This window comes from Stomoxys calcitrans, chromosome 1 (assembly GCF_963082655.1).
Source record: "Stomoxys calcitrans chromosome 1, idStoCalc2.1, whole genome shotgun sequence".
NCBI lineage: Eukaryota > Metazoa > Arthropoda > Insecta > Diptera > Muscidae > Stomoxys > Stomoxys calcitrans.
In genome coordinates, this window is record NC_081552.1 from 29,224,411 (window position 1) to 29,250,202 (window position 25,792).

The 25,792-nt window shown below is 38.7% G+C and overlaps 1 protein-coding gene across 1 annotated transcript; it reads right to left on the minus strand.

Moving 5' to 3' along the window:
- Positions 1–710: 710 nt before the first annotated feature.
- LOC106094321 (arylsulfatase B-like) lies at positions 711–16,122 on the minus strand. Its single transcript, XM_013261528.2, has 8 exons — positions 16,096–16,122; positions 10,103–10,262; positions 9,811–10,037; positions 9,486–9,741; positions 9,253–9,410; positions 6,688–7,423; positions 6,572–6,628; positions 711–868 (listed from the first exon to the last, which is right to left on the minus strand). The coding sequence occupies exons 1-8, from the start codon at positions 16,096–16,098 to the stop codon at positions 711–713; spliced, it is 1,755 nt and encodes a 584-aa protein (XP_013116982.2). The 5' UTR covers positions 16,099–16,122.
- Between the last annotated feature and the right edge of the window lie 9,670 nt (positions 16,123–25,792).

Sequence of the window (25,792 nt, forward strand, 5' to 3'; positions counted from 1 at the left end):
GTGATGGTCTTATCGTCGGCTCCCAGTTCGTTAGGCTGCATTCAGATTCTGTGACTGCATTGCCTGATGTTTCATAATAGGATCTTTGCATATCCTAGTCTTCCAAATCTTGAGAGAGTCGGTGCTGGTTTCATGGTTGGGTCCCTGTTCGTTAGGCTGTGTTTAGTTTCTCGCCCCTGCACTTTGTTTTAACATTAGGATCTTCGCTTGTCCTAGTCTACCCATTATTGGGAGAGCCGGCGAGAGTCGTCTGCATAAGTTAGCTCATCTCTGTTGTGATTCCTTGCCACTCTGGCGTTTGAGGGCGGCTCCTTACCTTTTTCAGCGACCATCTTCCCCTTCCGCGACGGCTGTGTCGTCGTTTTGGAAATGTCGTCCCATGAAGACTTCGGGGCAGTGCACACTTCCCTTACTCCTGTTCCGATCTTGTCTCCCTCCGCAGGACCTTGTCTGGAGTCTCCATTGCGGGAAGGCTGGCTTGGTCTTCCCAGAGTACTTGTAAACGGAGAGCTCTCTTCGGGAGATCTGATTCTCTTCCTAGCTTTCGCAGTGCTTGGAATGTATTTTCTATCCCTTCCAGCATCCTGCACTTTCGCCCTATTGCACTGTCGGTGTATATTCTCCTGTCTTCTTCGTTATGCCCCGGATCGCTTGCTCGTCGTTCTTGCTAAAGCAAAGTCCTCTCGAACTACTATCGTCATCCCACGTTCCTAATCTCCTGATTCGGCTGCGAGGACTGTTTCATTGACACTATCGCTGTCTGAATCTGAATCGGAAACAGCACCTTTACATAAAGGCTGGGGACGAGCTGAGGATGCCTCTGGTTTAACTGTCTCTTCCTCTTTTGTTAGTCTGGCGACTGGTTGTGCTATAAAACTAACATATCCGTACAAAAAGATCTATAAATATTATTTTGGGAAGCAATCCAAAGTTTAGCACTTGTTTTAGGATGAAATGTCCTCGCCGATGGTTCCATTCCTGGACCCAGCAGCGACTACAATCCATCAAAAATGTGGGAGTGTTTCTATCTATTTCAAGAATTCAGAAGGATGCTTAGCATTTTTCTGTCACAGTGAGATGGGCGTCCTCTGCCTTTGTGTATACCCAAAATAAATCCTATTAACTGAACCGGGCCCGCTCCGCTGCGCCTTCTTTTACTTTATATAGAGCAAAATGTTCCTTTAAATATTTATTTTCGACAATTAAATACCTTTTAGTGGAATACCATCCTACGAAAATACTATTGGGTTGCCCAAAAAGTAATTGCGGATTTTTTTAACGAAAGTAAATGCATTTTTAATAAAACTTAAACGAACTTTAATCAAATATACTTTTTTTTACACACAAGTCACAAGCTGTGAAAAAATTTGTCAATATACCAATATATCGCTTGAATAACAGTTTGACAATATAAGTGCCTTTATCTGAATCCCATATGATCTTTATTGGTCTACGAATATAAGTTTTAATGTAAGGTGTACTCCATTCTTAAAATACTTTATTTCAGCCCGATATTCTCATGATGTCTGATTTAGGGGTGTTTTCGGTGTTGAAAAACATCAGCATCGTGCTCTTCTCTCAAATACCATTTATTTGAACCCCATATTGCCATTGGTTTAAGGAGAGTTTACACGATTAGGTGTCCCCCAAACACATGGACCCAAAATTTGTTATCAAATTCGTTTTCTTATCTCAAATGCCTTTCATTTGATTCACATATTGGCACCCTTTGGGGAAGGGGTGACCCCCTAAATATATGGTCCTACATTTGGATATGAAATTCGTATTCTACTCCCGAATACCTTTATTTAAGCCCCATACTGCGATGGTCAGCAAAAACTTGCTGTTTGTGGGATATTTTGGGAAAGGGGTAGGCCCTCAAAAAATTGGTCCCGTAAGTGGGTATCAATGCTTGCTCTACCCTCAAATACCTTTCATTTAACCTTCACATTGACATGGTCGGTAAATATGCCCGATTTAGGGGTGTTTTGGGGTTTGATGTGGTCCCCCAAACACTAATCCCTGAAAATATATCAGCAACGTGCTCTATTCTCATATATCTATATAACATTTATTTGAACCCCATATTGCCATTGGCCTCAAAATTGGATATCAAATTCGTTTTCTAACCTCATTTAAACTCCTTATTGCAAAAGTCAGCATATATGTCCGGTTTGGGGTATTATCCCAAAAAACTATAAGTATTCAGTTCCACCCTCTTTAAGACCCAAACTGTCTTACGTCCTACTTTGGGGGTTGTTATGGTGGTGGGATGTCCCCTTGACAGTTTGTCCCTAACACTGATATCAGATACGTGGTCTACTCCGAAATATATTTAATTTGAGCGCCATATTTCCATAGTCGTCAAACATGACCGGCTTGGGGGGTGTTTTGGGGGATGGGCGGCCACTCAGTGAGTTGGCCGCCCATCCTCTTATTTGAGCCTCATATTGCAATAGTCAGCAAATACTTCCTATTTGGGTGGTGTTGTGGGGGTGGGTTGGCCCCATAAACACTTTTTCGGAATATTGATATAAGATTTGAGCTTTTCTCCCAAAGACCTTTCATTTGAGCCCCATATTGTTATGGCCGTAAATATGTCCCCTTTGGGGGATGTTTTTGGTGAGAGGCGGCCCCCCATATTTGGATTCAGATTCGTATTCTACACTCAAATACCTTTTATTTAAACCCCATATACCCATGGTCAGTAAATAAGTCCTGTTTGCGTTGTGTTTTTGGGGAAGGGGTGGATCCCCAGAAACGTGGTCCCACATTTGGATATAAGATTCGTATTCTACTCGCAAATACCTTTCATATGAGTCCCATATTGCCATGGTCGGTATTTTTCATTGCACTATATGAGAGCACACAAAATTTCGCTTAAATCGCACCACCCAGCTGCGAGATCTGGCGTTTCTGTGAATAGGGGTAAGGGGGAGGGTCCGCCCCCCTTTAAATATGGTAAAATGAATTACCCTATTTTCACTACGGGATCATTATACACCATCTGTGAAAATTTCAAGAAAATCGGTTCAGCCGTTTCCGAGTCTATAAGGAACACAGAAACAAACAAACACAAATTGATTTTTATATACAAGAAAGATATCCAAATGTAGAGCGATCTGAACCAAAAGGACACGGATATTAAGAAGCCTAACATAGCTCACTGTGCAAAACTTCCAAGACCATAATTCGGAAGATCGGTCTAAATGACATCCAAACATAAATAGATCTGGGCCACATTGAACACTGCACCAAATTTCAGTGGAAGGAAATTGGGAGACTGGTATACATGACAGCAATGTACACCTATAGCCCGATCTTTAGCATACTCGGTACGAATGTCGAGAGGCCTAGCACAACTCATTATGCCAAATTTCAGCGAAATCGCATAATAAATGTAATTTTATGACTGACTGACTATCAAATGTTATCCTTGGGTCATAGGCACGGAATAAGGCTGGATTTGGGTTTAGGTACTAAAAAGTACCAAATAGAATGAAACGGTATATATTTGTTCAGTGCAAACAAAAAGGGCTAGAATTATGTTCTTGGGATAAAATTAAAGAGAGTCTCGAAAAGATAACGCATGGTGAAAAAAAAATTGGAAACCTGTACCGGAAGTGGGAGGAATTTTACGATTAGTAATCCAATTCGTACTATTACTTGGTACTTTCTTTGTAAATTGATCTAGAGCTTTGGAACTTAGGTACACTTTGGCAACCATAATTGGGTGACTTTAAAGAGCTTACGGAAATTTTTACATTTATGTTCTTAAAAAGTACCATAAAGGTACGAAATAGGTGAACTTTCTACAGGGCGTATTGGTAGAGTTAGAATTTTGAAATTTCACTTAAAAGACAACTGGTACAAAAGGATGAGGGTGAATAGAAAAAGTGGAAAAATAGTACTGGTAACGGGAGGAAACGTGCATTTAGTACAGCAGTTGGTACCATTTAGTACTTTAGTAGTTACAACTAGGGAATATATGATGGGTGACTAAATGATCTATTCAAAATTCGTACATTTTGATACCAAATTTAGTACTGTTTTGTACTTTCTGTACAGATGGATCTTGAGGTCTGAAATTTGACATGTGGGTACAACAAGGAAAAATATGATGGGTGAATATCTTTTTACAATTCGTACATTTTGGTACCAATATCGGTGCTATTTGGTACATTCTGTGCAGATGGAACTAGAGGACTAAAATTTGGGATGTAAATGTGTTTTTCATGATTCCAACATTGTTTTTTTCTTTGTCGTTGGAGCAAGAAGTCCGAAATTTGGAATGTAGGTACAACTAAAAAATAAATGATGGATGACTTAATGATCCATTCAAAATTCGTACATTTTGGTACCAAAATTGGAACCATTTTGTACATTCTGTTCAGATGGATCTTGAGGTCTGAAATTTTGCATGTGGGTACATCTAAGAAAATACATAATAGACGGCTAAATGATGTATTCACCATTCTAACATTTTGGTACGAAATTTGGTACCTTTTGGTACTTTCTTCGTAGATGAATCTAAAGGTCTGAAATTTAGAATGTAGGTACGACAAAGAAATATATGAAAGGTGACTTAATGGTATATTAAAAATTCATTTATTTTGGTACGAAAACTGGTACCATTTGATACTTTCTTTGCAGATGGAGCTAGAGGTCTAATATTTGAAATTTAGGTACAAGAAGGAAATATATAAATGGTGACTAAATGATACTTTCAAAATTCGTACATTTTGGTAACACAAAGAAGAAGAGTTTAATTACTAATTAAGAATAAAATTAAACAGAAAAATATAATAACTCAATACTCCGGCAGTCGGTTTAATTATAAACCATGCTGTAAAATTCTTTATTATCAATAAGATATTTTTTGTAAAATTGTTTTATACATATTATAACGTTATATGAAATAAAGAACCATTGAATTGAATTGAATTGAAGTACAAAATAGGTATTGAAACATACAAAATGGTACTTTATTTACAAATTTATACCTTAACAAAACATATTAGGCGATTTAATGATTTTTTCCTACGTATTGTCATTCTTGGTACTATTTGGTACTTTCTTTACAGAAGGTGACCGATTTCTGAAATTATACCAAAACCCATCATAAAAAGGGGATATCAAAATTGGGAGTAGACCGGGATGCCAGTCGTATCATAAATGTAATTTTTATTGGCTGAACGCCTAGATTCGAATCCTGGCTTGAACACCAGAAAAACTTTAAGCGGTTGTTAACCCGATTTAGACTCTGAAGCCCATTAAAGCTTAATTTATTACCCGATTTGGAAAGACTTCCGATATCCGACCCAAACATGGTTCACATCGATCTATTTTTAGATATATCTGACATATATACCAATCTGCCAATTTAAGGTCTGAAACCCATTAAAGCTGGATTTATTACCCAATTTTGCTGAAATTTTAAGCAAAGAGAATTTCTAAGCCTCCCGACATTCGACTTATATTCAGCTACCATATAGACCGATCTGCCGGTTAAGGGTCTGAAGCCCTTAAAAGCTTTATTTATTACCCGATTTCGCCTTCCGATTATACTAAGATATAGCTGCCATATAGACGGACCTGCGGTTTTAGGTTGTGAAACCCAAAAATGCTGCATTTATTACCAGATTTCACTGCAATTTGGAACAGTGAGTTGTATTAGAAATCCCGACATCCGACCCAAATATGGTCTAGATCTGACTATATTTAGATTTACCTGCCCTATAGACCAATATGCCGGTTAAGAGGCTGAAGCCTGTAAAAGCTGCCTTTATTACCCGATGTTGCTGAAATTTGAAATGATTGTGTTAGAGTTGTATTAGACTCCCAATATCTGAACCAAATGTAGTTCAGATCGAACTTTTTTAGAAATATCTGGTATGTATGTTCGTATGGGATAAATACCATTAAGGAACTGAGGATACTTCTGTCATGTCAATGAGAGTAGTCTTACTTAATGTTAAGCTCAATGATAAGGGCCCTCCTCTTGTATGCCGAATACGAACGGCGAACGCATTGCGACACCACTTAGTAGGGAAATTTTAACATGGCAGGTTACCTTACAAATGTAGCCAGCATAAGTAAGAGAATAGTCACAGCTGAAAAATGTTCTGATGTTCACGCCGGGATTTGAACCTAGGCATTCGGCATCATATTCGGACATACAAACCTCTGCGCCACATTTGCCTCCGGTTTATTTGGGTTCTTTATCCAATTACCAATATGATCCATTTGAAATCACCAATAACCTACAACAGCAGAGAAGAAAGAAGAAATTTCCAGCGGATATCTTTATTCTTTCGAACGCTATCGCAATTTCACAAGACGAACTCGAACTAGAATATCGTGCTCGCACATTAATATTTGGAGGTGCTACAAAACGTATGACTACATTAGTATGGTGGTGTGCATACAAGTTTGAATAAATTATGCAAATTTGAATGTTTTATTTGATAAAAAAAAGGAATACCCTTTAAAAATATCCACCCTTTCTTACTCCATGGGGTCTTTGGTCAACATTTCGATGTGTTGCAAACGTAACGCCACCGTTACTAACATTCGATATTATCCTGACATAATGGTGTTGGTGAATTGTAGTCACATTTTAAAGTATCTGCAAAGAAAAATTACCCCACATTACATGGAACCACTCCTAAAAGAACATTAACTTACATTCTGTTGGAGGTTCTTCCAAATAATTGGTCCACATACAATTATGACGCGAAGGATCATATTCGGCCAGGGATCCACCTATTTTGGGTTTTACGGCATCCTTTCTAAGCCACTCAACTCTTGCACGCATTTGCTTTAAGAGTTTTGCAAACTTGGGTTGATGGGCCAAATTATTTTGCTCGCAAGGATCCAACCAAATGTTAAAAAGGCATTCTTCCTTCAAGGATCCACAACTAGAAGCCTGGCTGCCACATTTTATTCCCAACTGACTACGCAATAACTGTATCTTCGCTGGCGTTAGGGGTGCCTCATCATAACTATGTAAAACTTGTGAAGTCAAGGAGGACAGTATAACTTTGGCATATGATTCATCCCTTGGATCGATGACCTTTAAATTTCTGTGACGTAATACTCCATCGTATTGTCCATTAAAAGTTGTTCCTATTATATATTTATATTTTCCCTTCATATAGGAAGTAAAATTCGTCATTTCATCTAAGACATGAAGAATTTCCCTTTGCCCATCATGCGGTTGAGTTGTACTACTTTTTAACTCGTACCACATATTAAGGCCATCCAGTGTAAGGTTTAAATCAATCTTGGCTGCTGCAGCCAGAGTAGGCAGCCAGTCACCTACATAGAGGGGTTGCTGGTATAACGAGCCACGATTTCGCAGCAACGGACTCCATATGGCAGCAGGCACACGCACACCGCCTTCCCAGGGTGTATTTTTTTGCTGAAATGGAAAATATTGTACATATATATTGGGTTGCCCAATAAGTAATTGCGGATTTTTTAAAAGAAAGTAAATGCATTTTTAATAAAACAAGCAAGCTAAAAGTAACAGCTGATAACTGACAGAAGAAAGAATGCAATTACAGAGTCACAAGCTGTGAAAAATGTGTCAACGCCGACTATATGAAAAATCCGCAATTACTTTTTGGGCAACCCAATATTAACATAATTTATTTTCAAGTTTTTATACCCACCACCATAGGATGGGGGTATACTTATCTAGTCATTCCCCGAAATCTTGAGCCACGACCCCATAAAGTACATATATTCTGGATCATCTCGACATTCTGAGTAGATCTAGCCATGTCCGTCCGTCTGTCCATCGAAATCACGATAGCGGTCGAAAGCGTAAAGCTAGTCGCTCGAAATTTTGCACAGAAACTTCTTATTGATGTAGGTCATTGGGGATTGCAAATGGGAAATTTCGCTCCAAATTTTGGATATAGCCCCATATAAATTGATCCCCTGATTTGGCTTCGTGACCACTAGAAGCCTCAATTTTCATCCGATTTCGCTGAAATTTGGAACAAAGGCTTAGGTGATGACTTTCAAAATCCATGCCAAGTATGTTTCGCATCGGTCTATAAAGAGTCCCCACCGAACCCCCTGATTTGACTTCTTGACTCCTAGAAGCATCCATTTTCATTCGATTTAGCTGAAATTTTGAAGAAAAACTTGACTTAGGACTTCCAAAATCCATGCCTAGTATGACTCGAATCGGTCTATTAACAGATATAGCTCTCATATAAACCGATTCCCAGATTTGACTTCTTAAACCCTTAGAAGTCTCAATTTTGATATTTGAGTGAAATTTGGAACAAAGACTTGTGTTATGACTTTCAACATGCCAAGTATGATCGGAATCGGTCCCTGATTGGACTTCTTGAGCCCCAGAATACTCAATTTTCATCCGATTTGACTGAAATTTGGCCCAAAAAACTACCTTATGACTTACAAGATCAGTGCCAAGTTTTATACGCAACGGTCAATATGGCGAAAGAGGCCCCCCTAAGTATCGATATCCCGTTATGACTTCTTGAAACCAAAACAAGCAAAAGCGTGCTAAGTTCGGCCGGGCCGAATCTTGGAAACACACCACCATGGATTCTACTAAAATTTTATACAAAATAAATTTAGATGAAGGGCATAATTTTATTCTATTTTACATACAAAACTCTGTCAAACCAGGAAAAATTAAAGCTTCTAGGAGACCGTTTTACATGGGAGCTATATCAGGTTATAGACTGATTTGAACCGTATTTAACACAGTTGTTGGAAGTTATAACAGAACACTACACGCAAAATGTCAGCCAAATCGTACAACAAATGTGGCGTGAAAGGGCTCAAGAAGTCAAATCGGGAGATCAGGTAATGAACCGGTTCGAGACAGTACTCGAAACAGGTGTTGAAAGTCAAAGCAGAACACTATGTGCAAAAATTTCAGCCAAATCTAACGAAATTTCAATCCCCAATAAGTATGTGTGCAAAATTTCAAGGGGCTAGCTAGCTTCGACAGACTGACGGACGGATGTGGCAAGATCGACTCAGAACATCGAGCCGATCAAGAATATAAATATATACATTATGGAGTCTTAGATCAATATTTCGAGATATCACAAACCATCCTATGGTGGTGGGTATAATAATTCAAATACAAACTCAGTTAATAAGGTACATTTTTAGCGGAATCCATGGTGGTGGGTACCCAAGATTCGGCCCAGCCGAACTTGGCACACTTTTACTTGCTTGAGTTTCATATTATTAACTTACCCCTTTCAAAGGCCAATTGGAGCCGGTATTGTTAAATGAACCCATCGAAGGTGCTCCATTATCAGAATAGAATAGTATAATGGAATTATTTAACATATTGGCGTTGGCCAAAGCTTTAACAATTTTTCCTATGCTTTCATCGAATTTTGAGACCATAGCTGAAATGATAAAAAAATGGCTTCCTTTTGAAATGTTCTTGGAAAATATTTCTAAAATCATTGAAAATTTCATACCTGCATAAGTTCTCCTTTTTCTATCCGGTATGTGAGAAAACTTTTCAATTTCCTCAGCTGGTGCTTTTAAGGGCTCATCGTTGTTCTCTGCATGTGGGGCCATATGTGAAACAAATAAAAATAAAGGCTTCGATCCTGCATTCTCCAAAATGATGCCTTCTGCCTCCTTTGTAAACAAATCCGTGGCATATGCATGGGGATCAGGGCATACTATATCCAAATTACGTCGAAAATCATAGCCCAGACTAGAGTTTATCTTAAAAAAAAAAAACACTCAATTAAAAAAAAAATCAATAAGAGTTTACAATCTCTCTCATTTGATTACTTCCATTCTTGCGCTATGACTATAGTAGTCTGCGTATCCTCCCCAATAGCCATAGTGATAATCGAACCCCTGATAGGTGGGTGTAAAGTTACGACTTCCCAGACCCAAATGCCATTTGCCTATCAAATTGGTGGAATAACCATTTTGTTGCAATATTTTGGCCATATTCTGATGGCCTTCCAAAAGGCTCCATGGTTCTTCATTAAAAAGTAAGAAATGCTGAGCACCTTAAAACAAGATGTAAAGAATACAAAAAAAAAGTTATTACTTAAAAATTCTTAAATTTTCTTACCCGTATGTATGGGATAAAGTCCTGTAAGTAAGGCAGTTCTAGAAGGTGAACACATGGGAGGTGTGTAATGACGATTCAATATTTTTCCATGATAGGCCAAGGCATCTATGTTGGGTGTCAAGAATTCACGACCACCACGAAAACTGACATCATCAAAACCCTGTGAGAAGAAGATTAATGAAAAGGTATTCGTTTAGTATATTAAAACAAGTAAAAAGGCGTTAAGTTCGACCGGGCCGAACTTTGGATACCCACCTCCTCGGGTCTATATGTAAACTACCTTTCGTCATAATCCGGTGAAAAATGCATAATTTATGCCCCCCTGGCAGCTTTATCAAAATTCTACACGGATATTGAGTGATCTAATAAGTACAAATCGTTGTTCAAATTTGCAGAACCAAAGAATTGGTCCTTTTCGTAGCCATATCCAAATATAGACCGATATGAATCATATACGGCACGGATGTGAAAAAGCCTAACATAAGTCACTGTGTCAAATTTCGGCGAAATCTGACAATAAATTCGACTTTTATGGGTCCAAGACCTTAAATCGAGAGATCGGTCTATATGGTAGCTATATCCAAATCTGGACCGATCTGGGACATATTGAAGAAGGATGTCGACTGGCATAATACAACTCACTGTTCCAAATTTCAGCAAAATAGGATAATAAATGTGGCTTTTATGGGAGGATCGGTCTATATGGGAGCTATATCAAGATATAGCCCATCTTCGAACATAACCTGCTTATGGACAAAAGAAGAATCTGTGCAAAGTTTCATCTTAGGTCTTAAGTCCCATAAAGGACGCACTTATTAACCGATTTCGCTGAAATTAGGCAAAGTGGAGTATGTTTAGCTTTTTAACTTCCGTGCCCCATATGGTTCAGATCGGTCTAAATTGATATAGCTGCCTTATTGACCAATATTCTGTTTTAATAACTTGAACAATGTCCGTGCCGAGTTTGGTCCAAATCGAACCATATTTAAATATAGCTGCAGTGGGTTCATAAATGATGCAGAACGACTGCTGGCCGATGGTTAAACTGAGCATCCAAACAACGTGTGAGGGGAGTTCTGTTATGGCAGCCGACCAAAAAACGCAGAGCGTGGATAGACCAAATACAGAGTGAAAGAAATGATGTGGTTAACTTATAATTACTGAAATATCAAATAGAACAGCAAAATGTTTTTACAATGGGTCACAAATTCCGGCTACCGCACTTTTAAAGGCAAATGGTGAATTAAATTTTATGTGGGAGCCACATAGAAATCTGGACCAATTTTCATATAGGGACAAAAAAAAAACACCTCATGTTAAATTTTGTAAAGATGGGACCATCATTGTGGCTTCTACAGCCTAAAAAGGCCATATCGGATGAAAGCTATTAAACGGAGCTATATCTAAATACGATACGATTTTGATTAAATTTTTTACACATAATGCAAAGTTTTGTAAAAACAGGGCCCAAATTGTGGCTTTGTCAGCTTTATTAGGCCATATCGGGTGAAGGATATATATGGGAGCTAAATCTTAATCTGTCAAACCAGCTTTAATTTTAGCTGGTTTGACAAAAGTTTGGTATATAGAATAAAACTATGCACTTCAACTAAATTTATTTTGTATAAATTTTTTGCAGAATCCTCGGTGGTGGGTTCCCAAGTTTCGGTCCGGCCGAACTTAGCAACCTTTTACTTTTCTTTTACAAACAGCGTGTGCAGAATGAGTGTGAAACAGCAAACTTTGTTTCCTCATTTTTTTTTCAAAATCTTTTTTTTTTTCATTTTTATACCCACCACCATAGGATGGGGGTATACTAATCTAGTCACTCCGTTTGTAACACCTCCAAACATTCGTCTAAGATCCCATAGGTTAGGTTAGGATAGGTTGAAAAAAGGGTGCGGATATTATTCCGCCCCCTATTGTGCACTGTAAATACTGAAAAAGTAACCTCGAAAAAGAAAATCTAAGTTAAGAACTCAGTGCTACTTACAATACCTTAATTGTTCTCTATGCCACGCCCCAAAGTTGGTTCATGTCTGGTATTGTATCTGTAAGACGCGAAAGTCTGGCAATGACATAGGAAATGCTCCAGCGTCTGTTTCATCATCTTCCCAGCATGCCCTACACATGGTATTCCTTGCTACACCGATTTTACATAAGTGAGCTCGTAGCCCTATGTGTCCCGTAATGATACCGAGAGCTATACTGACCTCCTTCTTACTACCTTTCAGTAATCACGATTTCACGATCCTGATAACACCATAGGATTTTCGCCGTCTTACCGACTGTTTCGATGTTACACAGCGTTACATGCGCGACCCTCGCCCACACCCTTAACTCGACCTGAAAGACTTCGGGTTGTCCAAGTTTATTGACGGCAGTTCTCGCCCGGAACTACGCCTGCCGGACCGTATTATGATCAGGCAGTCTAAAACAGATCTCAGTCCCTGGGTTCTCAATATGGACCCCCAGGCCCACTCTGTCCTCTAGCTTGGATCCATGCATGTAACATAATCCTCCAGATGGCAATACTAGGGTTCAGTCAATCCAAGACTGTATTGCTGGCAGCAGTGGCTCGCACTCAACCTCAAGTGTCGTCTCAGGCATCCGATCTAAGACCCCATAAAGTATATATATTCTTGATGGTCTCAACGTTCTGAGTCGATCTAGCCATGTATGCTCGTCTGTCGAATACGATAGCGGTCGAACGCGTGGAGCTAACCGCTTGAAATTTTGCGTAGATACTAACTATTAATGTAGGTCGTTGGGGACTGCAAATGGATCATATTGTTTCAGGCTTAGATATAGCTTCCATATAAACCGATCTTCAAATTTCACTTCTAAAGCCCTTAAAAAACGTAATTTTTGTCCAATTTGGCTCAAATTTTGCACATAGTGTTCTGTTATGACTTCCAACAACTTTGTCAAGTTCGGTCCCAATCGTTCTATAACCTGATATAGCTCCCATATGAACGATCTTCCGATTTGATTTCTAGAGCCCTTACAAGCTACAATTTTTTCAGATTTGGCTGAAATTTCGCGTGTAGTGTTCTGCTATGACTTTAAACAACTTTGCAAAGTTCGGCCCAAATCGGTCTATAACCTGATATAGCTCCCATATGAACCGATATTTCGATTTGACTTCTTGAGCCCTTACAAGCCATAATTTTTCCGATTTGGTTGAAATTTCGTATGTAGTGTTCTGCTATGGCTGCCAACAACTGTGCCAAGCACGGTCCAAATCGGTCTATAACCGATTTGACTTCTGGAGCCCTTACAAGCCGCATTTTTATACCCTCCACCATAAGAGGGAGGGTATACTAATTTCGTCATTCTGATTGTAACTACTCGAAATATTCGTCTGAGACCCCATAAAGTATATATATTCTTGATCGTCGTGAAATTTTATGTCGATCTAGCCATGTCCGTCCGTCTGTCCGTCCGTCCGTCTGTCCGTCCGTCCGTCCGTCCGTCCGTCTGTCTGTCGAAAGCACGCTAACTTCCGAAGGAGTAAAGCTAGCCGCTTGAAATTTTGCACAAATACTTCTTATTAGTGTAGGTCGGTTGGTATTGTAAATGGGCCATATCGGTCCATGTTTTGATATAGCTGCCATATAAACCGATCTTGGGTCTTGACTTCTTGAGCCTCTAGAGTGCGCAATTCTTATCCGATTGAAATGAAATTTTGCACGACGTGTTTTGTTATTATATCCAACAACTGTGCCAAGTATGGTTCAAATCGGTTCATAACCTGATATAGCTGCCATATAAACCGATCTTGGGTCTTGACTTCTTGAGCCTCTAGAGGGCGCAATTCTTATCCGAATGGAATGGAATTTCGCACGACGTGTTTTGTTATGATACCCAACAACTGTGCCAAGTATGGTTTAAATCGGTTCTTAACCTGATATCGCTGCCATATAAACCGATCTTGGGTCTTGACTTCTTGAGCCTCTAGATGGCACAATTCTTATCCGATTTGAATGAGTTTTTGCACGTAGTATTTTGTTATGATATCCAACAACTGTGCCAAGTATGGTTGAAATCGGTTCATAACCTGATATAGCTGTCATATAAACTGATCTGGGGATTTGACTTCTTGAGCTTCTAGAGGGCGTAATTCCTATCCGATTTGGCTGAAATTTTGAATGACGTTTTTTATTTTTACTTTCAATAACTGTGTCAAATAAGGTTCAAATGGGTTCATAACCTGATATAGCTGTCATATAAACCGATCTGGGATCTTGACTTCTTGACCCCTAGAGGTCGCTATTATTATCCGATATGCCTAAAATTTTGTACGACATATCCTCTCATGGCCATCAACAAACGTGTTTATTATGGTCTGAATCGGTCTATAGCCCGATACAGATACCATATAAATCGTTCTCTCTATTTTACTTCGTGAGCCCCAATGGGCGCAATTCTTATACGAATTGGCTGAAATTTTACACAGGTCTCCAACATATAATTTAATTGTGGTCTGAACCGGACCATATCTTGATATCGTTTTAATAGCAGAGCAACTCTTTTCTTATATCCTTTTTTGCCTAAGAAGAGATGCCGGGAAAAGAACTCGACAAATGCGATCCATGGTGGAGGGTATATAAGATTCGGCCCGGCCGAACTTAGCACGCTTTTACTTGTTTTTTTTTTTTTTTCAATTTGGCTGAAATTTTGCATGCGTTGTTTCGTTACGACTTTTAACAAGTGTGCTAAGTACGGTCCAAATCAGTCTATTACCGGTTTTTCGATTATCCTTGTTCGGTTCGTAGAAACTCTAAATTTTACTGGTTTGAAAGTATTAAATTAATTTGTATAAATTTTTAGCAGATTCCATGGTGGTGGTGGCCCGAGATTCGGCCCGGCCGAAATTAACATGTTTTACATGTAATTCTTCAGCAGTATCCTGAAATTGCAGAACGACTGCTTCAATAGCAGAGCTACTGCTGTAATAGCTGCAAAATTAACTACAAACAATCAGCAGACAGTGTTTGCTATTTTCAGCAAATGTATTTATATGAGTGTGGGTGGACTTTTGAAGCGCCGTCAAGCAGACCGCAATACCATATAGCGTTATGGGTCTGTCAACAGCGGTATATACCCCGTACATGACTCGCGGTTTTAACTCCGAACGTTTGTCAGTTGCAGGTGCGTAACGCAAGAGTTGCCTTACGAGCCCTTTCCAAAATGATTATGCTGGAGTGGATTGGAAATTCAATTTCCTGTCCAGTAAAACACCTGTCTCCACCCAAGGAGACAGGCGTAACTGTAGGTAACTTATATCTCTTGTTGAAAAGGACTACTTCTGCTGTAGGCGAATGCAGCTCTAAACCACTTTCGGTAACCTATTCCATTGTAGCATGTAGAGCTTCCTATAGTATATCCCTAAGAGTGCTGAGAAACTTTCTCATCACCACAATAACCACTTCATCCGCATACGCGACAATTTTTACATCTTTTACTTCCAATAAAGACAATAATGTATTGTTAAAGGCTATATTCCAAAGCAGACAAAGGAGATCGTATACCTCATTGAGGTGTCCCTCTGCTAAAACATCATTGTAAATCTAGAGATTACAAGCCTGCCTTAATATATTTTTTAGTAAGTAAGTTATTAATAAACTTTCTTAGGGTAGTGTTGAAGTCTAGAAACTCCAGCTCCTTCATGATTGATGTCGGTTTTCCACAGCCATGTTCACAAAACCACAGCTGTATTCATGACTTGTATCATGTTAGCTCTAGTGCTGCGTCTCACTATTCGGTGTTGTTTAGACGCCTCTCCTAATCAATACCACTTCCTGTAAGGCGGCAATGTCATTCTTGTGCTACGCCTTCTTTGTAAAGACTTCGGACATTCCAGATGCAGATCCACACATCATTTTCCTCAATTCGTTTGCGGGTTAGGGGATCTTTCTTCATTTTTTCAGAGTTATAGAATGTCCTAGGAGGGCGGATTTTCTTGTTGTTAAACTATTTATGTTACTTACCATATCATCGGCCAAAATAATGATAATATTTGGTGATGTACAATTCTTTGCCAGCCCACTAGGCACAAGGAACAGAAAAGCTAAGCCCGAACTGAGCAACATAACACTTTTCGACATTTTTTTTCTTTCTAAAAACATTAAGACGCAAGACCAAATGTAGTTATATACATTCTAAGAAGAAATGGAAACACCGAACGCATTAAAACATTTCTACTAAAATTATTATTTTTTAATAAAATTTTCAAAAACTGTTTATTTCGCTCGATTTTCTGCTTTAAACTGCTGCAAAAATTGGAAATGATATAGATTAAATTGCTTTATTATAATCAGGAAATAATTGAACTTAATATTAATTACATATTTGTATGTTTACCATATCAAGTGCCAGCAGAATAATTATAGAAACAAAAGAAAATTGACTACAATCATGCCGTTGAGAGTCACAGTAAAAGAAGTTTTTCAAAAAAAAAAAAAAAACAAGTAAAAGCGTGCTAAGTTCGGCCGGACCGAATCTTATATACCCTCCACCATGGATCCCGGCATCTCTTCTTAGGCAAAAAAGGATATAAGAAAAGAGTTGCTCTGCTATGAAAACGATATCAAGATATGGTCCGGTTCGGACCACAATTAAATTATATGTTGGAGACCTGTGTAAAATTTCAGCCAATTCCTATAAGAATTGCGCCCATTGGGGCTCACGAAGTAAAATAGAGAGAACGATTTATATGGGATCTGTATCGTGCTATAGACAGATTCAGACCATAAAAAATACGTTTGTTGATGGTCATGAGAGGATCCATCGTACAAAATTTCATAATAATTGCGACCTCTAGGGGTCAAGAAGTCAAGATCCCAGATCGGTTTATATGGCAGCTATATCAGGTTATAAACCGACAGACAGACAGACGGACGGACGGACATGGCTAGATCGACATAAAATGTCACGACGATCAAGAATATATATACTTTATGGGGTCTCAGACGAATATTTCGAGTAGTTACAAACAGAATGACGAAATTAGTATACCCCCCATCTTATGGTGGAGGGTATAAAAAAACACATAAAATTCAGAAAAACGCATGAAATCATTCTTTGAATCGATAGGACGGTCCATACAGTTTATTGTTTGAAGATTATTTCATGCAAATGTTGATCGTGACTGCGCCTCAAATGGTCCACCCGCTTAGTCCAATTTTTGGCATACTCTTTCCAATGTTTCGGCCGGTATCTCACGAATTGATGCTTCAATGTTGTCTTTCAATGTATCAATTGAAGCGGACTTGCCTGTACAGACATGAGCTTTAAGATAGCCCCACAAAAAATAGTCAAAGGGCGTCTAATCGTACTATCTAGGCGGCCAATTGACGGGTCCCGAACGTGATATAAAATGTTTACCGAACTCGCCTCTCGATTTGGTACCGTCTTGTTGAAACCACATGTCAAGCTCTTGCATTTTGGGCAAAAACAAGTAAAAAGGCGTTAAGTTCGGCCGGGCCGATCTTTGGATATCCACCACCTCGTGTATATATAAAGGGTGATTTTTTTGAGGTTAGGATTTTCATGCATTAGTATTTGACAGATCGCGTGGGATTTCAGACATGGTGTCAAAGAGAAAGATGCTCAGTATGCTTTGACATTTCATCATGAATAGACTTACTAACGAGCAACGCTTGCAAATCATTGAATTTTATTACCAAAATCAGTGTTCGGTTCGAAATGTGTTCATTCACCGTTCAGCGATGAGGCTCATTTCTGGTTGAATGGCTACGTAAATAAGCAAAATTGCCGCATTTGGAGTGAAGAGCAACCAGAAGCCGTTCAAGAACTGCCCATGCATCCCGAAAAATGCACTGTTTGGTGTGGTTTGTACGCTGGTGGAATCATTGGACCGTATTTTTTCAAAGATGCTGTTGGACGCAACGTTACGGTGAATGAACACATTTCGAACCGAACACTGATTTTGGTAATAAAATTCAATGATTTGCAAGCGTTGCTCGTTAGTAAGTCTATTCATGATGAAATGTCAAAGCATACTGAGCATCTTTCTCTTTGACACCATGTCTGAAATCCCACGTGATCTGTCAAATACTAATGCATGAAAATCCTAACCTCAAAAAAATTACCCTTTATAACCCACCTTTAGTTCTAATCCGGCGAATAATGCATAATTTATGCCCCCATAGCAGCTTCATCGAAATATGACCCGATTTGGAGCAAATTCGACACGGATATTGAGTGGTCTAATAAATACAAGTCATTGTTCAATTTTGTAGAACAAAATATTGGTCTTTTTGATAGTCATATCCAAATATAGACCTTATTTGAACCATATACGACACGGATGTCGAAAAGCCTAATATAAGTCACTGTACCAAACTTCAGCGAAATCGGATTATTAATGTGCCTTTTATGGGGCCAAGACTTTAAATCGAGAGATCGGTGCATATGGCAACTATATGCAAATCTGAACCGTTTTGGGCCAAATTGAAGAAGGATGTCGAATGTCGATGTCGCCGAAATTAGGCAAAGTGTGTTGTGTTAGGGCCACAACACACTTTGCCAAATTTCGCCGACATCGGACAATAAATACGCTTTTAATGGGCCCAAAACCTTAAATCGAGCGATCGGTCTATATGGCAGCTTTATAAAAATCTATACCCATCGGGGCCAAATTGCAGAAAAATGTCCAGGGGCCTAACTTTACTCACTGTCCCAAATTTCGGCGATATCGGACAATAAATGCTCCTTTTACGGCCCCAAAACCTTATATCGAGAGATCGGTCTGTATGGCAGATATATCCAAATTTGGACCGATCTGAGGCTAATTCAAGAAAAATATTGAAGGGTCCATCAAAACACACTGTCCCAAATTTCGGCGACATCGGACAATAAATTTGCCTTTTATAGGCCCAAGACTTTAAATCGAGAGATCGATCTATATGGCAGCTATATCTAAATATAGACGGATCGGCGCCATATTGCAGAAAGATGTAGAGGGGCCTAACTTAACTCACTGTTTCAGCGACAAAGGACAATAAATGAGAATGAAAAGAATCTGTGCAAAATTTCAGCTCAATATCTCTATTTTTAAAGACTGTAGCGTGATTTCAACAGACAGACAGACGGACATGGCTAGATCGTCTTAGATTTGTACGGAAGTGGTATTTCCGGTGTGTTGCAAACGGAATGACAAAATGAATTTACCCCTATACTTCGGTGGTGGGTATAAAAAGATGGATATCGTCTCACGGTAGCGGTCACCATTCACAGCTATATGAGGCGAATCGTAACGCCTCATATTTGAAGAAGTACCGTCCAATGATGCCACCAGCCCATAAACCGCATCAAACTGTGACTTTTTGTGGATGCATTGCTAGCTCTTGCAATGCTTATGGCTGATCTTCACTCCACAATTTACAATTCTGCCTATTGACGTACCCTTTAAGCCAAAAATGAGCTTCGTCGCTCAATGGAAGAAGCGCGCGATGAACTTTCTTAACAGAGCACTCATTTTGTTACTAAAATTCAATAATTTGCAAACATTGTTCGTTTGTAAGACGATCCATGGTTAAATTATAGACCAAACCGAAGATGTTTGACAGTGAAACAAAACACGAAACGTGTGTGAGCTGTTTAAAGCGGTAATAGCCAAAACGGTAATAGCTAAAAAATCACCCTTTACAAGTCGAAATTTCAAATTTCATCGAAATCCTTTTAAGGGATAAGGACTCTAAAATGGTAGGTCGGTCTACATATGTATGGCAGCATCTTAAAATGGTCGTATGTGGGCCGAACTCGGTTCGGACATCGGGTGGTCAAGTATAACCCTCTGTTCCAAATTTCAGCGAAATCCCATATTAAATCAGGATTTTGTGGACTTAAAACCCTAAATCCCCACATCAGTTTTAATGGATACCATATTCAGTCCGGCTATCGGGAGACTAAATACAATTCACTGTTAGGTCTTAAGACCCTTACTTGGCGTATCGGTTTATATGGCAGCTATATCGAAATATGGCCCGATAAAAACCATATTCAAGTCGAATTAAGGGGGAGTTCTATACAACTGTCTGTTCCCAATTCCAGCGATATGGGGTTGTAAATTCACCTGTAATGGCCTTAAGAACAAATGCCGGCAGATCAGCCTTCATGGCAGCTATACCTAAATATTGTCCAATTGGGACCATATTTGGCATAGAAACTTTAGGAAAACTAGCCATTTCATACAGCAGCAGAAACTCAAAACCCTTTATATGTAAATCGGTCAACATGGCAGCTATATCTAAATAAATGTAAGCTGCGTATTGAAGAAATACGGATCTGTGCAAAATTTCAGCTTAACATTTCAATTTTTATGGCTGTAGCGTGATTACAACTGACGGATGTAAAGACGGACGGATAACACATGGACATCATTAGGTTACATTACATTAGGTTGAAAAGAGGGTGCGGATATCAATTCGCCCCATGCCATTATGGACATAAACCAAAAACAATTATCGGCTTGTTGTGCGCTCTAAATACTAAAAAATTAACTTCGAAGAAAATTGTTTTAGAATTTTCCGACGATCAGAAATATATGCATATACTTTGTAGGGTCGGAAATTGATATTTCGAATGACCAAACGGAATAAACAAATGAATACACCCCCCATCCTACACTGATAATGATAATTTTGAAAAACAACAACTTTGGTCAAAAAACGACTGCGAAATTTGTTAATTTTCCTACAACAATTTATTTTAAATTTCTGGGACCTTATATACAAATTTGTTGTTGAAACGGCACCACCATACTACAAATGCAAATTTGCCCATGAACATTCCATAACAAACTTCTCACATATCAATGAGTACTGTCCGATTCAAGTTAAAGCTCAATGATAAGGGGCCTCTTTTTTATAGCCAAGTCCGAACGGCGTGCCACAGAGCGACACTTTTTTGGGGAGAAGTTTTTACATGGCTAAGTATCCCACAAATGTCGGCAGCGCTGAAAATTTTTTTCTGATGTTCTTGTCAGGATTCGAACCCAGGCGTTCAGCGCTCCAATGTTTTCCATATAACAACAATAACAATAAATCCATAAGCAAAACAAAAACCATTGAACCAGCCACCACTACGGTGTGGTGGTGTTTTTATTTTCTTTGTTCGGCTCGCGCTGCTTGTCTGGTTCGTTTTACTGTTGTTCTCGGGTTTTTCGACATCACTCTCTCTACTAACTATTGCCCATAAAACCAAATTTTAATAATTTTGTCGCTGTTGAGGGTTTGGTGGTCTTGCACGGAACCTCTGGTCTAATGATATCACCTTTATTATGATGAAATAACTCAATAGGTACTACTGCACGTTTGAAATTTTGCACAAATACTTTTTAGTAGTGTAGGTCGGTTTGGGTTGTAAATGGGCCAAATCGGTCCATGTTTTGATATAGCTGCCATATAAACCGATCTTGGTTGTTGACTTCTTTAACCTGATTTGACTGAAATTTTGAACAAAGTGTTTTGGTATCACTTCAAACAACTGTGCTAATTATGATTCATATCGGTTCATAATCCGATTTGGGATCTTGACTTCTTGAGCCTCATCCGATTTGGCAGACATTTTGTACAACGGCTTCTCTCATGACCTTGAACATATGTGTCGAATATGGTCTGAATCGATCAATAGCTTAAAACAGCTCCCACAAAAACCTATCTCCCGATTTTGCTTCTTGAGCCCCTACAAGCCGCAATTCATATCCGAATGAACTAAAATATTACACAATGACTTCTACAATGTTCAGCATTCATTTATGGTCCGAATCGGACTGTAACTTGATATAGCTCCAATAGCACGACAGTTCTTATTCAATGTTGTTTGTTTGCCTAAAAAGAGATGCTGCGCATAGAACTCGACAAATGCGATCCATGGTGGAGGGTATATATATTCGTATTCACATTATCTAAATAAATGTAAAGAAAAACAAGATATGGTCCGGTTTGGACCACAATTAAATTATATGTTGGAGACCTGTGTAAAATGTCAGCCAATTTGAATAAGAATTGCGCCCTTTGGGGGCTCAAGAAGTAAAATAGAGAGATCGATTTATATGGGAGCTGTATCGGGCTATAGATCGATTCAGACCATAATAAATACGTATGTTGATGGTCATGGGAGAATACGTCGTACAAAATTTCAGGCAAATCGGATAATCATTGCGACCTATAGAGGCTCAAGAAGTCAAGATCCCAGATCGGTTTATATGACAGCTATATCAGGTTATAGACCGATTTAAACCACACTTGGCACAGTTGTTGGATATAATAACAAAATACGTCGTGCAAAATTTCATTCCAATCGGATAAAAATTGCGCACTTTATAGGCTCAAGAAGTCAAGACCCAAGATCGGTTTATATGGCAGCTATATCAGGTTACGGACCGATTTGAACCATACTTGGCACAGTTGGTGGATATCATAACAAAACACGTGGTGCCAAAATTCATTCAAATCGGATAATAATTGCGCCCTCTAGAGGCTCAAGAAGTCAAGACCCAAGATCGGTTTATATGACAGCTATATCAGGTTATGGACCGATATGAATCATACTTGGCACAGTTGTTGGATACCTTAACAAAACACGTCGTGCAAAATTTCATGTCAATCGGATAAGAATTGCGCACTCTAGAGGCTCAAGAAGTCATGACCCAAGATCGGTTTATATGGCAGCTATATCAAAACATGGACCGATATGGCCCATTTACAATACCAACCGACTTACACTAATAAGAAGTATTTGTGCAAAATTTCAAGCGGGTAGCTTTACGGACGGACGGACAGACGGACGGACATGGCTAGATCGACATAAAATGTCACGACGATCAAGAATATATATACTTTATGGGGTCTCAGACGAATATTTCGAGTAGTTACAAACAGAATGACGAAATTAGTATACCCCCCATCCTATGGTGGAGGGTATAACAAGTAAAAGCTTGTTAAGTTCGAACGGGCCAAATCTTTTATACCATACACCATGGATCGAATTTGTCAAGTTCTTTAAACGACTTTTTATATCCTCCACAATAAAATGGAGGTATAGACCCAACAAAGTATATGTATTTTTGATCGGCTTGACATTCTTAGTCGATTTAGACATGCCTATCCGTCTGTCGAAAGCACGCAAATGTCGAAGGAGTAAAGCTCAATGCCTATAATTTTTCATAAATACTTCTTATTAGTGCAGGTCGGTTGGGATTGTAAATGGTCCTAATCGGTCCATGTTTTGGTATAGCTGCCATATAAACCGAAGTCGGATCTTGACTTCTTGAGCCTCTGGAGGGTGCAATTCTTATCCGATTTGGCCGAAATTTAGCATGAAGTGTTTTGGTTTGACCATCAACAACTGCGCCGAGTATGGCCCAAATCCGTTCACAACCGATTTGGGCCATACCGATTTGGGCCACAACCGAAATATAAAAGGCAACTGATTTGTTGCTAAGACAGCAAACAATTTCTGAAGTTTTCAAGTTTTAAAAAGATAAAAACACTTAAAAATTTGCTAAATATTTTAAAAATTTTATGTTCTCTCAATTTTGCAAGCATATATTTAATTTTTTTTTTAATTTTCTACAATTTGCAAATTTTTTAAAGAATTTAAAATAACAGCACACAAAATAACTACAACTATTATATTTGGGCTTTTGAACAAAAAAGTATGCTTAAAATTGGTAAATCTTTGTATTAATGTATAAGGTATGCCTCAATAGTTGCTAGGAAACTCAAAAATGTTGAGTGGATTAAAACACAAAATTAAAATTTTAATACTTACCACCATAGGATGGGAGTACATTAATCTAGTCATTCCGTTTGTAACACCTCGAAATATTCATCTATGACGGCATAAAGTATATATATTCTTGATCGTCTCGACATTCCATGTTCGTCCATCCGTCCGATGTCGAAATCACAATAACGGTCGAACGCGTAAAGCTAGCCGCTTGAAATTGTGCACAGATACTTAATATTGATGTTAATCGTTGGGGCTTGCAAATGGACCACTTCCGTTCAGATTTACATATAGCTCCGATATAAAACGATCTCTCGATTTGAATTCTTGAGCCCCTGGAAGCCGTACTTTTTGCCCGATTTGGCTGAAATTTGCACATAGTGTTCTGTTACGACTTCCGATAGCTGTGCCAAGTATGGTTTAAATCGGTATGTAATCTGATATAGCTCCCTTTTAAACCGATCTCCCGATAACAAATTTGTTAGATTTTGCTGAAATTTGACATGTAGTGTTCTGTTATGACTTCCAACAACTGTACCAAGTACAGTAAAAATCGGTCTATAACCTGATATAGCTCCCACAAAAACCGATCTCCCGAGTAGAATTCTTGAGCTCCTGGAAGCTGCAATTTTTTTCGATTCGGCTGATAATTTGCATGTAATGACTTTCAACAACTGTGTTTAGTACCGTCCAAATCGGTCTATAACCTGATATAGCTCCCATATAAACCGATCTCCCGATTTGACTTCTTGATCCCTTACAAGCCGGAATTTTTTTCCGACTTGTTTGAAATTTTGCATGTAGTGTTCTGTTATGACTTTCAACAATTGTGCTGAGTACGGTCCGAATCGGTCTGTAACCTGATAAATCGATCTCCCGATTTGACTTCTTGAGTCCTTACAAGCCGCAAATTTTGTCCGATTTGGCTGAAATTTGAAACAGTGAGTAGTTTTATGCCTCCCAACATCCGACCTAAATATGGATTAGATCGGTCTATATTTAGATATAGCTGTCATATAGACCGACCTGACTATTTAGGGTCTTAAGACCAAAAAAGCCGCAATTATTACCCGATTTCGCAAAAATTTTGAGTTGTTTCCTGAGTTGTCCTGACATTCGACTAAAATATGGTTTATATTGGACTATATTAAATATAGCTGCCATATAGACCGATCCGCCCATTTAGGGTCTTAGGCCCATAAAAACCGCAATTTTTACCCGATTACCCAAAATACCCCTTTCAAGCAAAGATGGTTTCAAAATCGGCATTATTTTAGTAATTCTTATCCGATTCTGCTGAAAGTTTGAGTAATGTGTTTTGTTTTAACTTCCAATAACTGTGCGAATAATGGTTCAAATCGGTTCATAGCCTGATATAGCTGCCGTATAAACCGGTCTTGGATCTTGACTTCTTGAGTCACTAGAGGGCGAATTCTTATCCGTTTTGGCTGAAATTTTGCTTGAGGTGTTTTGCTATGATTCCAACAACTGTGTTAGGTGTGGTTCAAATCGGTTTATAACCTGACATAGCAGTCAGAGAAACCGATCTGGGGTCTTGACTTTTTCAGCCTCTAGATGCGCGTTTGCTTGTTACTTGTTATTTCTACTGGTTGACAATGGGCCAATTTAGAGAACATTTAAGTTAACACGAATATATTGGGTTGCCCAAAAAGTAATTGCGGATTTTTTAAAAGAAAGTAAATGCTTTTTTAATAAAACTTAGAATGAACTTTAATCAAATATAATTTTTGACACTTTTTTTCTAAAGCAAGCTAAAAGTAACAGCTGATAGCTGACAGAAGAAAGAATGCAATTACAGAGTCACAAGCTGTGAAAAAATTTGGCAACGCCGACTATATGAAAAATCCGCAAAAAAAAAAAATTCCAGGGCATGTATATCACAACCATTGGCAGACGGGTTTCTGGGAT

Coding starts and splice junctions, on each gene's coding strand:
- LOC106094321 (XM_013261528.2), bottom strand. Junction 10,038..10,102: donor ACTTTATCCCATACATACGG/GTAAGAAAATTT, acceptor TCTTGTTTTAAG/GTGCTCAGCATTTCTTACTT. Junction 9,742..9,810: donor GTCATAGCGCAAGAATGGAA/GTAATCAAATGA, acceptor TTTTTTTTTAAG/ATAAACTCTAGTCTGGGCTA.